This window comes from Siniperca chuatsi, linkage group LG4 (assembly GCF_020085105.1).
Source record: "Siniperca chuatsi isolate FFG_IHB_CAS linkage group LG4, ASM2008510v1, whole genome shotgun sequence".
Taxonomy (NCBI): domain Eukaryota; kingdom Metazoa; phylum Chordata; class Actinopteri; order Centrarchiformes; family Sinipercidae; genus Siniperca; species Siniperca chuatsi.
This window is the reverse complement of record NC_058045.1, coordinates 30,635,872-30,651,908: the sequence shown is the minus strand read 5'-3', so window position 1 is coordinate 30,651,908 and position 16,037 is coordinate 30,635,872. Positions and strand designations below refer to the sequence as shown.

The 16,037-nt window shown below is 39.1% G+C and overlaps 1 protein-coding gene across 1 annotated transcript; it reads right to left on the bottom strand.

The window, feature by feature from the left end:
* Positions 1-9,315: 9,315 nt before the first annotated feature.
* On the bottom strand, positions 9,316-15,091 carry LOC122875580 (troponin I, fast skeletal muscle-like). Its single transcript, XM_044194917.1, has 7 exons — positions 14,956-15,091; positions 13,566-13,599; positions 13,127-13,163; positions 12,494-12,622; positions 11,364-11,453; positions 11,107-11,280; positions 9,316-9,723 (listed from the first exon to the last, which is right to left on the bottom strand). The coding sequence occupies exons 2-7, from the start codon at positions 13,571-13,573 to the stop codon at positions 9,646-9,648; spliced, it is 516 nt and encodes a 171-aa protein (XP_044050852.1). The 5' UTR covers positions 13,574-13,599; positions 14,956-15,091; the 3' UTR covers positions 9,316-9,645.
* Between the last annotated feature and the right edge of the window lie 946 nt (positions 15,092-16,037).

Here is a 16,037-nt window from a genome sequence, read left to right as displayed (position 1 = left end):
ATCTTTATTCTGGTAGAAACAGCAGGTTGAGTCCTGAAACGCATCAAAGAAGAGACACAAACGGAAGAAAAAAAAACGACAACAAAAGGTAACGAGGGATCCAAACTGTCACTCTCACAGCTCCATGTTCCATAAATAGCTACAGCTTGTCATCTAGCAGCACCACCAATTACTTAAATTACACACACCTACACAGATTTCAAGCTGCTTCTTTGTGGTCTGGAGGTTCAGCAGGTATTTTGTAGGATTAAGGGCGTCATTAGTGGTTGAAGACCATAATTATTTTGCAGGTAACTGGATCAGCCTTTAACAAGAAAAAGACTAATGATTATGTGCATTTTGATGCAGATCTGGATCCTAACGCAGTAAATAAACGTATTAGATTGTGTGTGAACTCTCTGACTGCTTTCTCATTGTAAATGTGTCAATAGAATTCTTTAATTTAAAGCATGCACTGCAAAAAAAAAAAGGCAACTCAAGAAAGTCATATCTTATTTTAGGAGGATTAAATATGAGCACACGTAGCATTAGATTCCTGAGTTTGTTTTAACTGGAGTTGGTTTTACTAAGTAAGATGCAGCATTCAATCTATTTTTCATATTTCCTTACTTTGTTTGATACACAGAAGAAACCAAAGATTCACTTCATCACTTGTCCTCACTTTATTAATCTTTATTATCTGAGGACCAAAACGTTGCGATCGACAATGTCCAACTAACGAAATTAGTTTGGGAATATGCAGCACACAAAAGAACAATATCTACTGACATGATACGGCACTTAAAGATCCTGAAAACGTCCTAAATCTTACATATTTGTCTATGACATTAAATAGAAATGAATAAATAAAGACATCTTTAGGCATTATTATTAGTTTAACAGTCACAAACTCAACTAGTCTGCTTCATCAGGACTGTGTGGGTGTGATTTGATCAGATCTGAGTGACAGTGACCGAACAAACGCCAAATCCTGATTGGTGCAAGAAAATATATAAAATCACAAATTTTCTAAATAAGCTGCTGACCTGATCTGTTAATGAGTTAACCTGTTAAGACCTTCATTATTTTAGTTTTGCGTTTATTTGCTGCTGATATAAATTTAATGTGTCTACAGGAAACACGGGGGCCAGATAATATTCAAGCTTTAGAAAACTTGTACAAACAAGCATCTAAATTTGCCCCCAGGCCTCCTATCAGGTTCATACAGCCATGCTAGCAGTCTTTTTCTATTTTTCAGTTGTGTCTCTCTGAAAGGCGGAAGTGCTGATTGAAAATCAGATAAACCTGGTCCTGTCTGCTCTCTGACTGATACACAACCTGCAGGAACCAGATGGACGGCAAGTCGGGCTGCGTTCAAGACTCTGCCAGGTTCATGGTAACAAAAGCAGCTCTCTGTGCAGAGGAGCGTGGGCTGCAGAGCGCCTGGTTGGAAGGCCAGATTCAAAAAGAAATAAATCACCATCCATCCAGAGATGACAGCAAGCGTGCAGAGAGGCTGTGTGACTGAACACTCCTCCAGCTGGGGGGAGGAAACAAAGACCCGCTGCCTCCCCACCTGCGAGCTCCGGTGTGCTGAAAGTGAAACCATATGGGACTCAAACAGCGGAAATTAATGAGATTTTGAGCAGGCGCTAAATGTAATGGCAGTCCTTGAACTTTTACGATGACCTCCGGCAGGCTGGACCATAATAACCCTCAATGACTTTACAGCCTGGGTCAGTTATTAGGGTTACAGTTATGAGGTCTGCAGGGAGACGACAGCAGAGCGATATATCTGATTCAGCAGAGTGACGAGATGGAAAACGGCCTGAGCGATTTTCTCCATGCAGGAAATAAAGAGACCTGAATTTGGAAAAAGTCAATATAAAGTGGTGCATGTAAGATGGAGGGCACAGAGGGGGCTTCGGACCATGAAAATTAAATAAATGAAAACTAGAAAACAATAAGAAAGTTCATACTTTCGTAGAGACTGCACAATCCTCTACATTTGTTGTTTTAATAATATTATTTTAATAAATCTGGAAGCAGATCTGCATCAAAATACCCACTGTGAGAGAAAATCGTGGGATTTGTGTTTTCAATTCAAGTATAGTTTCTGAAAAAAGTGAGAATGTTAATAAATTCTTCAAAAAAACTCCTGGACCTGCACCAAAAACAAATCACTTGTTCTGTGACTTGTGGCCATTTTTTAATCAATATCTCTCTAATGGGGAAAGAAACAGGCCCCATACTCCCATATCAGACAAGCAGGAATAAATTAAATAATAAAATATACACGATCTGTATTCAATCTACAGTATTAATGAGGTTTTCACTCTCATATATTTATTAGGTCATTTTCATCCTCAATGTGTCAGCAGATACAAAATCACCTGCTCCAATCCATACCTTTACCTTCCCATCCTCCCAAAAATAAAGAAAAATAACCAAACAAATAGAATAAAGAAATAAAAAAATGAAAACACACAGACACACACACAGCTGCCACAGCTGAGACAAAGTCTGAGACACAAATATAAGCCCACATATGTTTAGCCAACGTTTCCACAAAGGTCCCGAACAGTCAGGTAACACTCACATACCTGAGCTGATACCTCAAAGTGCTGTGCTGCTGTTCGGAGCAGAAAAACAGCACAAACACGCCCCCTGCTGACCGTGAACCTTCACCCACGTCAGCAGGACGACCTCCTCTGATCTGAGGTCTGTTTCAGCTCTGAGCAGGAACATCTGAACATCATGTATCTCCTCCTCCAGGAGACACTAGCAAGGCTTTAGACTTTTCTTCTTGTTATTTGTATTATTGTGAGTTTAAGCTTCCTCTGTATTCACCATGTGACCTTTGACCTTCCTGGTGTGTACATGCTGTCCTGAAAAGCTCCAAACTGGTGTGAAATATTCAGTTCTCGTCTTTATTTCGGTTATTTTTTATATTATTTAAACTGACCACCAGCACAAAATATCATCTTCCAGCTGCTTTAGTCTTCAGAATGACATGTTGGTCGAAGGGGACACCCCTGACCCCCGACCTCTCTGAGACCCAGGGTTGGTGTCGGCCTGTAGCTTCCTCTGTCTGCATGAGGATGTCGAATAAGCAGAGTTTGAGTTACTGGGATTAAGTGTGAAAATCTACTGATCATTCAGGTTATCAGTTTACTGGTTTTCAGTCCTGCTCCTCAGGGCTGCTCAGTTTTTTTTTTTTTACAGCTAATTAAAACGAATTGCTTCCACCTGACGTCCCAGGTACAGCTGGGACGTCCTAATTACGCAGCAAGAATGAAAAACCAGCAAGATTGAAAGTCAAATCCGAACCTACGCTCAGACATTTGTCTTTGAAGGTTTTTCTGTGATTTTAAAATGATATATAAATATCACATTTCACTGGTTTCCTAAGATGTTTTTGCTACAAATCAAGTTTTGTTTAAAACACAAAACTGTGGATACTTTATCATAAAATGGTGTTTATTCAAATGTTCTGATATTTAGTACTGGTTCTGGAGCTTTCGGTTGTATGAAGCAATCTTTGTAGATGGAGTTTGGCCAGTTGTTGAATTGTACATTAAAAATTAAATATTTTCTGACCACTTTAAGTACTTTTTATCCATGTTGGCTTAAAAATAGAGATCTTCCTCCACAGGAAGGTCGCTCAGCTCAACTGGAGATTGCCCAGTTGTCATAAAAATGTAGATGTTAAAATGTCTTTTTTTTTCTTGTGGTGAGATGGTTTCAAAGTGAATGTGACAACAATCTTGATTTTCTGATGTTTCTCTTTCATATTTGTCAGGTTATGTGGTAGTATTTAAGTAGAATAGCATTGCCTCTTAAGAGTACAACCATACAGAATCATTAGATTCTCTATTTTTTAAAGAAAATCCTCTTATACATGTGAGTGTTTTGACCATATTTTATGTGCTGTCCTGAGCTCATTACTGTTTCAGTGGTTTTACTCTATTGATTCAGTAACAATTGTGTTTCTTCCTTCATTATGATGTGTAATTCAGTCATTTGAATATTAAATACAACCTGTTAACCTGAAAGTATGAACACCAAAAAACCCCAGCCTTCCTTAGTTTCGTGATGGACTGATAAATCTGCTGTGCAGCAGAGGAGGAATGACTCCTGGCCTGTTTTTAGGATCTGTTTTATTACGTTGAGGCTCAGTCTTAATGGCCGCCGCTCAGGTTAATAAATGCTCCTCTGCGGGTGCTGTCAGCCAGCTGCTCCCACATCTGCTGAAATACGGCATGACATCATTAACGAAACATCGACATGAACACCAGCCGAGTCAATAAACAATCAGGACTTTGTTGATGATCATGTTGCTCTGTGTCTGCTGGATGTGGAAACATGCAGCCATGTTTTGTGTTCTTAATCTTCTCAGTAAATTTTATCTTAAAAAAAAAAAAAGTTAATGCTCTCCTGCATGTTAATACAGTGTTTACTTCATACCTATCAAATTCACCACAGTGTTGGAATTTGAGGCTGTTGTTTGAACTGTTTGTATGTACCTTAGAGAGAGATATAAGCTGGTATTAGTTTAGTCCTGGGTGCAGAATACGAGAGCGAAGAGGAGATGGGTTAGGTAGGTATTTAAGGAAGTGCCGGAAGTGGCATGGTTGAGGTGTGGTCCTGCTCCTGAAACTCTGCTAGAAAGCTCCAATTAAAGGTTCTATATGTGACTTTCAGAAAAACCCTTGTTACACCTTTGGCCTTTAAGTGAACTGCAGTCAGCATCCTGTTGCTCGCGCTCGCACTCCGTAGGTGCAAAGCGAGCATCATCCTGGGCATCGGCCAAAAGTGACATACATTGAACGCTGAACACTGAATGCTGGAAAATAAATTACAATAATATTTAGAATAAAGTTACTATCTGTAATGTTCCTATATATTATTTGGACCATTGATACTAACTAGCTTGCTGTTTGCAAATCACCCCATCAGCCACGAAGCAACCAACGGCAGACCCACACCGCACAGCCATGACATATCTAGCCGGCCAACCCCAGCTTAGCTTAGGCCACAGTTAGCTAGTTGTCCTCCCCGCCTTGCATCACTGTTGGCTGGTAGAAAGCAATCGTTATACACCTTTGCTTTGTACCGTTACATAGTTTATTGTTGGCTAAAATCAACGCAACTCTTAATACATAAGTTAGTATCATGGACCACGTTAGCTGGTGAAGTAATGTGGCAAGCTAGCGAAATAACATATCCACTCAGATAGCTAGCGATAACGTTAGCGAGCAAGTGAGCAGTTAGGTTAGCCAGCGACGCTGCATATATCCGGTCGGCTCGCAACGCCAGCCGACAAAGTAACCTGCAAATGGCAAGCCAACCAATTTACCAGCCAGATCTGGATGAATTACCTGACATTATTCACCCAACCCTATTAATCAACCCTAAACCTAAACTAAATTATAACTCATTCGAAAGCCTTGTTCTTTCACACCCAACCTGGAAAACACGACAGCCAATTCTATTTGTTATAGTGTACCGCGCTCCTGGTCCTTATTCTGAATTTCTATCTGAATTTTCAGAGTTTTTATCAAGTTTAGTCTTTAAAACAGATAAAGTAATTATTGTAGGTGATTTCAATATTCATGTGGACGTTGATAATGAAAGCCTTAGTACTGCGTTTATCTCATTATTAGATTTGATTGGCTTCTGTCAGAGTGTACATGAAGCCACTCACTGTTTTAACCACACCCTCGACCTTGTTCTGGTATACGGCATTGAAATTAAACATTTAATAGTCATCTAGTTGATAGCGCTGCAGGCTCACTGCGAACGACACTCAATTCTATCGGCCCTCTAAAAAAGAAGATAATAAAACAAAGAAGGTTAGCTCCGTGGTATAACCCCCAAACCTGCAAATTAAAACCAACATCACGAAAACTTGAAAGTAAATGGCGTCCCAACGACCTGGAAGAATCTCGTTTAGTCTGGCAAGATAGTTTTATATATATATATAGGAAGGCCCTCCGTAGTGCCAGAGCAGCTTACTACTCATCATTAATAGAGGAAAATAAGAACTTTTCAGCACTGTCGCCAGGCTGACAGAGGGTCACAGCTCTATTGAACCATGTATTCCTATAGCCCTCAGTAGTGACTTTCATATTGCCATACTTTATGACCGTTTTATAAAAGTAATAGCTCACTTCAAGCCGTGATATATTGTGTTTATATCACAGCTAAGGCGGTTGTCGACCATGGCTTGTCGTGAGCTATTGCTTAAATATACGGGAAACGAGAAACTTAGAGTCCTCACATCACGGAGGGGACTAAGCAACAGAGGCTTTGTGAGGTAGTGACTATTCTCGCAGGGACAGTCGGTGAATGACTGTAACTGGCAAGCTAATTGCTAACACACTAATCATAGAACAAGCTAACACTAGTGAGTCACAATATCTCTCATAGCTTTCTTAGCTTCTCTCTATTTTCTCTGTACTCTGCCCTTTATGACCCCCTGGCATGACCTATGTATCGTACTTCGTTTCATTCAATAAAGAGATATGGAAGTAAGGAAATGCTAATGGAGGTTAGAAAGCTTATTAGCTTAGCTCACTCGCTAACAGGACAATAAGTTTGCACAGTTTATACAAAAGACGTGTTCGTACGATCGACTGCTGTCTCATAACTGTCCATAAACCATGCAGTTTATACTATCACAGAGGGTCAATAAAACAGCTAATAAACTACGATAGCTATATGATGTCAAGACCACATGTGGTCTGCAGTGTGCACTGCACCTGAAGGCAACAGGATACAGCTCCTAAAGGTCTATACTTACCCACAGCCCAGGTTAAATTGACCATGTTCTAAAGTGTTAAATTGGACTTTCAAACAATAAATGACATGTTAAACAGATTATATTTATTATTTTAGCTGTCCAAGTCACAGGGTAATTTAGAGACAACGTGTCTTTCTCTGCCTCCTGTCTGTGCATGTGTGTTTATCATACTTTTTATTCTAAAACAGTGTGCTTACATAAGAAAACTGCCAAGAAAACCACTATTAATCCAGCTAAAATCCAGGCTTTTTTAAAACTAAATTTAAAACCCAGCCATAAGAATGAGCCCGACAGACTGGTGACGGAGAGAAAACACAGCGTTTTTTTTAAAGGGAGTCTTGGTGAAGTCACATAATCCAAATATAACTCTGAGGCATCTTCTCACATTCCCCCGGAGGCCGACAGGATAAAGTTAGCTGCTGAGGAAACTTTAGAGGCCCCGGAGCCTCGGGCCCCCAGCAGGCCGGAGGCAGAGATTAGAGCACCATACAAGGATTGTGAGAGCATCAGTGTGTGTGTGTGTGTGTGTGTGTGGGGGCATATCTGAAACCAGCAGGGAGTTGAATCATTGAAGAACTACCAGAACTTTTTGGGAGTTTGGATCATTGATCTCCTTCTGTTACACCCAATGAGACGTCACTAAATGGCACTAAAATGTTTGTTTCTCCAGTTCAGTCTCATTGTTTCAACACACCTCATTAATTTAGTTTCACCAAACACTGTGATCACCCCAGAGGATGACTCCTGAATGATTTTGGTCCCTCTGACCTTTCCTTTAGCGCCACCATCAGGACAGAACTTAGAAACATACACAAGAAATATCAAATCTAAGATCAAAACACTGTGGGAAGTCATGTGACGCATATCATTTGACACCTGTAGCACACAACAGACGTGAAGAGAACTGCACAACATATTATAAAAAGCAAAGATGCTGTATTTGTGGATTCAGGTGTCTTCTCTGTGTGTTGTTTCACTTCATTTCTCACCTGAAGAGATAATCAGTCTTGCTGTGGTCCACCAGGAACTGGCTGTTTTTTTGCTAAGGGGGGAATGCACCAATTTTACACATCAAAGTCCGTTTACAGGTCTTGGGGAGTACTGCTACATATATGAAAACAGTTGTATGAAGCCTTATGTGGCTCCAGAGGATGCTGACTCAAGTGATGTCACTTGAGTTGGAGTGAGCTTTCCAGATGTTTTCCTATAATGTTTTGTAGGAAATGAGTGTCCTGTTCTCATTTGTCTGTGCTGATCTGTTGTGGCAGGAAGGTTTGGACTGGATTCAGACAGCCTCGCTAGCATCAACAAAATATAGTTCATATGCAGCTTTCAACCAACAGCAGCACTTAAAGAATGTGGTTTTGTCATGAGTCTCTGCTGTTTTCATGCTGTCATATCGTTTCGCTGATAAAATGTCACGTGGTTCTGTCAAGATGTGATTTACAGTGCTGTGAGGGTGTGAAAAATAATTTAGTATTACTCGCTTTGTGTTTATTGTGTCCTGATTAGATCATTTCCACGACAAGGGCTTTCTGAAAATCCTTTCCACAAAAGTGTGATGAAGTCTAACTGTAATGCTGTGGTTTTACTGGCTAAATTGCGAATGCATTGCATGCATAAATTAAGAAAATCCCATCGCACTGAAAAAATATTGTGAATCTGTCATAAGGATCATGATGCATGGCCTCTCACAAAAATAAATTCACTTCCTCCCTGAATTCTGTGTAAAATATATATATATATAAAATGAAATATTTGAAATAAAATGTAATTATCTGCAATATTTCGCATTATTTTTAATGTATGTATTTTTAATTGTATGGTATATAGGGACAATGATCCAAATTCTTCTGCAGATGCAGGGCTTTTAACGAATCTTATGATAAATCCACTCAAATACAACATCAAACTGTAGCACCACAAATAAATACTGAAAGCATTTCCTCATGTCATTTTACCATTATGTGTACAAAATATTTCCGATACACTTTTTGTTTGATAGCAGCATGATACCCACGAAATATGTTATCAGGTCAGTTTCAACAATATGGAAGCTACTAACTTTTTAAATCAATGATTTATTTTTCACGCCACTGATTACATAATTCAAATGTAGAATAATAATAAAAATACAGTATAATAAAATTTTACTAGTATTTGAAACTATTTTCAGCAAAATAAACTTGAATTTTTCAAACTAATATTTTCTGGGAATCAGAAAAAATATTTTTTAGACAAATTTACACAAATGGCATTGATTTTAGGTGAAACAAAACAAATAGAAATAAATAAATAATCCAGTATTTCCCCACCAGAATTTTATTCCTAGCAGCATGTTGAAGGCTTTGAAACAGGATGTAGGCCTTCATGTTCAGAACAAAAGGCAAGTTCAATTATTATTATATTATTTGAAATAACTAAACATTTTAGAGCTTTTTTTTTTTGTGTCGGGTGAAACATTTCCGTGGGGCGCACTGACACTCCTGACCTCAGTATTTCTGAAATCACAAAAAACAAATCCACACTTATTTTCTTCCACATTTTACTTTATTGTTTCTATTCAACATGGTTCAGTTTGTGTGAATGTTTCCCTGAATGTGTGGAGTTTAAGACTCGGTGTTGTGTGTTGATGTGTGAGCCTGCAGGAACTGTCCACACTCCTCCCCCCTCCCTCCAGACAAAAAAACAAACAAAAGAAAATTCCTCAACCACCTCAAACGTCCTGCAGAGTGACACCTCTAACATGCTGTCCAGCCCTGTGTGACTTAACCGAAACATAAAACAACCATCTGGTTCAACCAACACATATAAGACACGTGGAGTTCATATAAACAGAAAGACAAACAGCAGCGACACGTTTAGGAGGTCTCGAACATCTTCTTCCTGTCGGCCTTGTCCTCAATGTTCTTACGCCAGTCGCCGACCGCCTCTGTGGGCTGCAGAGGAGAAAACACAAACACTTATTTTACAGTATGTGAGAGAACGCTTCCTACTCAGGGATGCTATAGCTTTGGACTTTTCATTATGTTTTATTGTACGTAGAATATGTATGGATTGTGTCACTTCTCACACTATAAGACAGATTTTGTCCCAGACTGAGAGTGGAGAAACAGCTGATCTGATCTCAGAATAGGCGTGCTGATTACAAGATTTTTCCGTTTTTGTTTTTTTTTTGTTTTTTGTTGTTGTTGTTTTTGACCAAAATAAAAAGTCTTTCAACTGAATATCATGGTCATTCTCTGTGTTTGCTCAGTTGTCATCATGTGACCCAAGTATGGACAACTTTTTGCTCCTATGGGGAGAGTTTCCCTGATCTGGATCAAGGGTCTGAGGATGGAGGGTGTAAACTTTGAGGGGAATTTGTGATTTATGATTTAAGTAAAATTTGCTTGACTTGAAACCTGAACAAACTCCATCCGCTGAGGAAAACTGCGAGATTCGTTTGAAAGCTATCGAGTGGATTTTTTATTTATTTGTTTTTTGATCAGGGAATGAACTGTGGCAGCGTCTGGAGCAGCTCGCGGTGAGGTCAAGTCGTGTGCAGATCTGAGCCTCAGATCTCAGAAATGTATATGGGACAAGCAAACGGAGTTAAAAGTCACGCAGTCTGCAGTAGGTTTTACAAACATCATAATGTTAGAATTATACAGGTTTAACCTGCTAACATCACCGTAGCAGCATACTGACTGATGTATAAATGTGTTTTTTGCCCTATCCCAATAAGAATTTACTGAGTTTGATCCAATATTTATATTTTAGTCCATAACACAGATGAATGGTACACGTTTAAGCTTACAGTAAACCTAAACTAATGTTTGTTTTGCCTACGCATATTAATATTGAACTGGTCTTTCAGAAAGTAGGAACTCCGACATATTGTGTTTAATTTTTTTCAAATAGCAAATCTCGAGATCTGATTTTGGACAAACAATTTTGAACTAAATCGAACACAGTACTTCTGTTGTCTTGATGCTTCTGATCAAGACAACACTTTACTAAGTGAGGGAACTTTATTATGATAATAATGTTTCTAATCAACAAAATTCATTTTATATACTGCTATGACAGTTTGTGCACATTGAAACTGCTATTAAAATAGCTCAAATTCAATCTACAACATCTAATGAAACATTTAGCCATGCATATTTTTCAACATGAAATCTAAAATCTTTCACCTTTGCAAAAAACAATAATCGTTGCTTCTCTTTGCCTTTAAACAGCAGTAATTAAGATTCATTTTCACAAGGAAGACAGTGTGTCCTTGTGAGGATACAGCCGGCAGCCAAATGATAAAAATAGTAATAATACTGTAAACTCACCTCCTCTTTCACCTCCTTCTTCACCTGCTTCAGGTTGGACCTCAGGTCCATGTTGACCGTGTGCTTGGAGCCCAGCAGAGCTTTCAGCATGGTGTCCGCGGACATACGCACTTTCCTCAGAGCGGGTTTCTTCACACCTCTCAGATCCACCACTTTGATATTCAGGTCCTCAATCTATGAGAAGGAAAAGCTTTTTATTTTAGTTTACTGTCCTTAAAAAGGTCCTTATTGTTGTGATTCTGTCAGAGGACGTTTACCTCTTTGTCGGCCTTATGCACTTTGGCCTCGATGTCGTACCTCTCCTCGTCGATCTTGTCGATCAGAGCGTGGAGCTTCTTGCAGTATTCCTGTCGGCACGCAAACACAGTTCTCATGTTACATATATGTACAGCTGCAGGTGCACTTAAATGTGTCAAACATCAACGTTGGTGCACTGAAACTATTCTAAAGCCGAAAAGAGAAAACATTGAGGTTTATAATATTCATTTTGCCCTGTGTAGCTTTGTACATGTCAAACCCTACAAGTGTCAAAATAATGAAAATGTGTAAATTATGTTAATTTTAAGATTAAGACACATTTTTGCCTCCAAAACATGAGATCCACGAACAGGTCTATGCAGTAGACTGTAGTAACAGTAATGCTAACAATGCTTATCATGGTGGCTAAATGCTACAGGATGCACATTCATCTGGCAGAGCGCTGCTAACACTTTATAGCTCACTCAGTGCTTCACTTAACACTCCCTATTGCTTGATAGCCTCTATCCGTGGACAGCTAAGATTACATACCGTAGCTAAAGTCTCACGTCCAGGCTAGCCTGTTTTAGTTTCCTCTGATAGACTCTCTGCTCTCGTTAGCATCCAACAACCACACAGTTCCTTTGAGACTTTAGAGGAATAGTTTCTTAGACAGTTTCAGTTGAACACTAACAAAATAATTGGTGTTTCATCTCTGTTAACATGATGAGGTGCTCAATTTTCTCTTCCCGAATAGAATGGAAGCTAGCTAGTGAAACACAAGCTAGCAAAAAACTGTGGCGGGAATTCAGCTCTCAACTACACCAATTTTTGATAGTGGGGCAGAACTACATGCGATACCAACTAAGACTGCCGTGAATAATGATTTACCTCTGTTTAAAATAAAATAAAGCAGGATGCTAGCGTCCACGTTGGTAGTGTCTAACTTAGCTTTCCCCAATAACTGCTAAAAGCTAAACCACATAACCGCCATTGGACTTTCTCCCTGTGTGATTATTGAATGTTCTTCCAAAATGGCGGCTCTATAAACAAGTGCTCGCTCTTTGATTCTGAGGGTCTTTATTCTCTTTCAGAGGCTTTTCTTCAACAACTATGGAATCATTTTCGGGTACGTGGATGCTCCTCTCACCATCAGGGCGTTCTGGTCTCCGCTCAGGTCCGGGGGAGGACAGTGTTCGGCCATGTAGGCGGCCTTAGCCGCTGCGTCGTCCTTTTTCTCCTGTTCGAGCCAGTTCTGAGCGATCTGGAGGATCACGCTCTGCAGGACAAACAACAGAGAAACGTCAAAATCCCCTTTTAACTGTTTTCTAATAGCACACTCATATGACCTCAGAGGTCATAAGCAGCATCACAAAAGAATTATGCAATGCAACTCATGGGTATCAAACACTCGACAAACGCATTTTTTCCCCCTTATGTTTGCTAAAAACTACTAATCAGTTGTAAGGAAATTACTGAGCCTTATAAAACTGAAACAGGTGTTTTTAAAGATTTACGTCTTCCGTAGGAACCAATGAGCTTGGAGCTGAGAGCCACAGGCAGGAAGTCAGAGAGCATTGAGGGACGCACTGACATGTTGTTGGTTTTTGCCATTTTATGGGATTTGTTGACAATAAAAAAATATAGAATAACTGGTGAAGTGATTTAAAACTCAACACTAATATTTTTTTAGGAAAGGTCTTGAAAACCTTTAATTCCCCAGGACTGTACCAAATGCCCCTATAATTAAATATAAAAAGATTTTTTTAAGTGGTTGGATTACCTTCAGGTGATGCCTGCGGCTGGAAGTCATCTTTTTCCTGTTTGGGAGGAAGTCGTGTCAGATCAACACGTAATCGTAAACCAGAAAGTACATTAGTACAAGTAATTAACGTCAGATTCACTCTGAAAATCATGCTTTTCTTAACAAGTGAAAATATCCGTTGTGATAAAAGATAATTTGACATTTTTTCAATGCAGTTGTTTAAAGTACTATTATGATTTTTGAGTCAGTATCTTGAAATATGGCAGATTTCTGTCCTAATTTCAGGAAAATATTGTTAATTATTGGAAAAAAAACCCTGCAAACTTTTCACAAATATTGTTTTTACACCTATTTTCAGAAAAATTACATAAATTATGAGCTTATGTGTTTGTAGATGTGGATGTTTTTGCACAGAAATAATTCAGGTGAAAGCAGAGCGGATGTTGTTCAGACTTACTCAGACATCTTGGCGTTTTTTTGCGGTTCACAACCTGCACGAACACACAGAAGAACACAAACATTTGAGTCTTTTTGACCTCTGCTGAACGCCGTAGCGGTTCAGATCATGATGTCAGCGTGAGGTTCTCTGAGATCAGCATGTTCTGCTGCCCTGATGGAGACGGATGGACGGGAATATTTGTGCGGTAACGTGAGCCGAGGCCACAGCTGAAGAGCAGCGACGTCGACTGAACTAAACTGGGACAGTGGGGATCAGGTGTCGCCACTCGGCGGTTTACGACCGGATCGGGTGAAGGGTTAATTTAAACAATTCTCCACTGGAATATCATTAAATAAAGTTCATCGCTGATACCTTTTAAATTACTTTGAATATTAAAATACTAGGTCCAAATCAAGTGAAATGATCTCTTAATGATTAATTAATTCCAGTTTTAGCTTTTTGATTTTCTTTAATGTTTTAAAAAGTTATCTTTTTGTTAAATTTATTTTTTTTTTTTTTACAGTGACTTGTCAGAACTGACAGACCCAAATTTACCACCTTTTAAAAGTTGTACAATTTCCATTTTTCTTTGTTTCTTTTAACAGGATAAGACACTTAAAATTGAATTTAATTTTACTATGACGCTAAAAATAAAAGAAATAACAGCCAAGAAATGAATTCAACCAGCTGTTTATCAGATTGCTCAATCCTGCCGACACTGAGACAAATAAATTAACTTATGACCCATGAATAACATCATCAGCCATATAAATTAAACACTTAAGTGTCATTAAGTCTGTCCAATTATTGTCAGAGAGTAAAATTTGACAGCCAATAAGCTTTAAACAAATAACATTTTCACATCATCTGTAACAAACAATGGCACAAATTTTAAGGACTTAAGTGACTCAAATAAAAACATTTTTCAAAAAGTTGTTCTGTCAAATTGTTTAAACCTGAATTGTGATATTTTTTCTCACTCCAAACCCTTAAAGCATCACATTTTTAACAGCTGTTCAGATAACATGATGACAAGATGGTATTCTAGCCGTCTGAGTGCGACAGTTTTAAGACTTTGTCGGGTCACAATGATTTTCTAACGCCGAGCTGCAAACAGCCTCAGGACCATAAAACACAACACAGCGAGGCTGAACGGGTCTCGTAAATTTAGGTCTGTCAGGAAAAGGTCAAATGTCAGCTAACAAACATGTAGAAAGTGAGTTCAGGATGTCAGGATGGAGAAAGGAACGGCTATGATCCCCTTTTAAATGAGGATTTTTAGAAACAGAGTCTGGCTGATATGTGGCTGCACTGAACATCTGTCTGAAATTTCTCTGTTTAAATAAAAAGATGCTGCTCTCAGAGAGGCTCGAGGAAAAAAAGAGACAAAGTAAGGAAGATTTCTCACCTATTGAGAGGAGGAAGAAGAAGAGGACAAGACACACTTGGTGGAAGAAAAGGAGACACTGTCAAAGCCACAGACAGTGAAAAATGAAATACGGTATATATGGTGGGTTGCGATGCCTCAGCAAAATGCCCAGATCCTCTTTATGGAAATGGATTCCCAGACAGACCAATGGGCCAACGAGCTCCTGAAATACACCCGGCCCAGCCCAGCTCCGCAAACCGCCCTCCCTGTGAGGGTCTGATCTGAAGGCTTCGAGATAAAGATTCACAGTGTGTGTGTGTGTGTGGGGGGGGGGGTTAAATATACAAGACCACAAACCGGACTAACTGAGGCCGCTCTTTCACCTTCAGGGCTCTCTAAACTAGAACCAGGAGTCCTTAAACAGCTTTAAAATGGGCTCTTATTTCTGATTTCCGCCTTAAAATGTCTCTCAAGTAGCTTTAATGTTGTTTTTTTTTTGAAGCAATAGCATCAATCTCAACCCGAAGACGATGTTTTTAACGAGCATCAAATGGAAATATTCAGTTGTCTTGCTCTTGATTTTCTACATTTTATATGTTTGAAAACTTCTGGACAAAAATAAACTTCTCTGTTTCTGAATGTGATTTTGAGCCGCGTGCCATTTTGATTCAACAAGCGTCCTTTTATCATTAGAGAGACAAACTCAAATCAGCTGTTTCGAGACTTTGAGATTGTAGTGCAGAAGTTTTCCTTATATAGAGAGTGAGATGAGAAGATGGATACCAATCGCATGTCTGCGTGTTGAGTACAGAGTTGAAGTCAGGATGTGGTTAGCCTAGCTTAGCATAAAGACTGGAAACAGCTAGCTCTGCCTAAAGTCCAATTCTTGTGTTTGAACTATTTTACCCCTAAAACCACAAACTGTTGTTTTAACATTTCTGTTATCTGTGTACTGTTTAAAATAACAAAATAAAATGTGTTAATCAGTGAGCTTTAGAGGTGTTGGTAGGTGTAGTTCTGAACTTTGGACAGGCTAGCTGTTTCCCCTTGTTTCCAGTCTTTATGCTAAGCTAAGCGGACATGAAATGATATCTATCCTCTCATCTCACTCTCGGTAACAA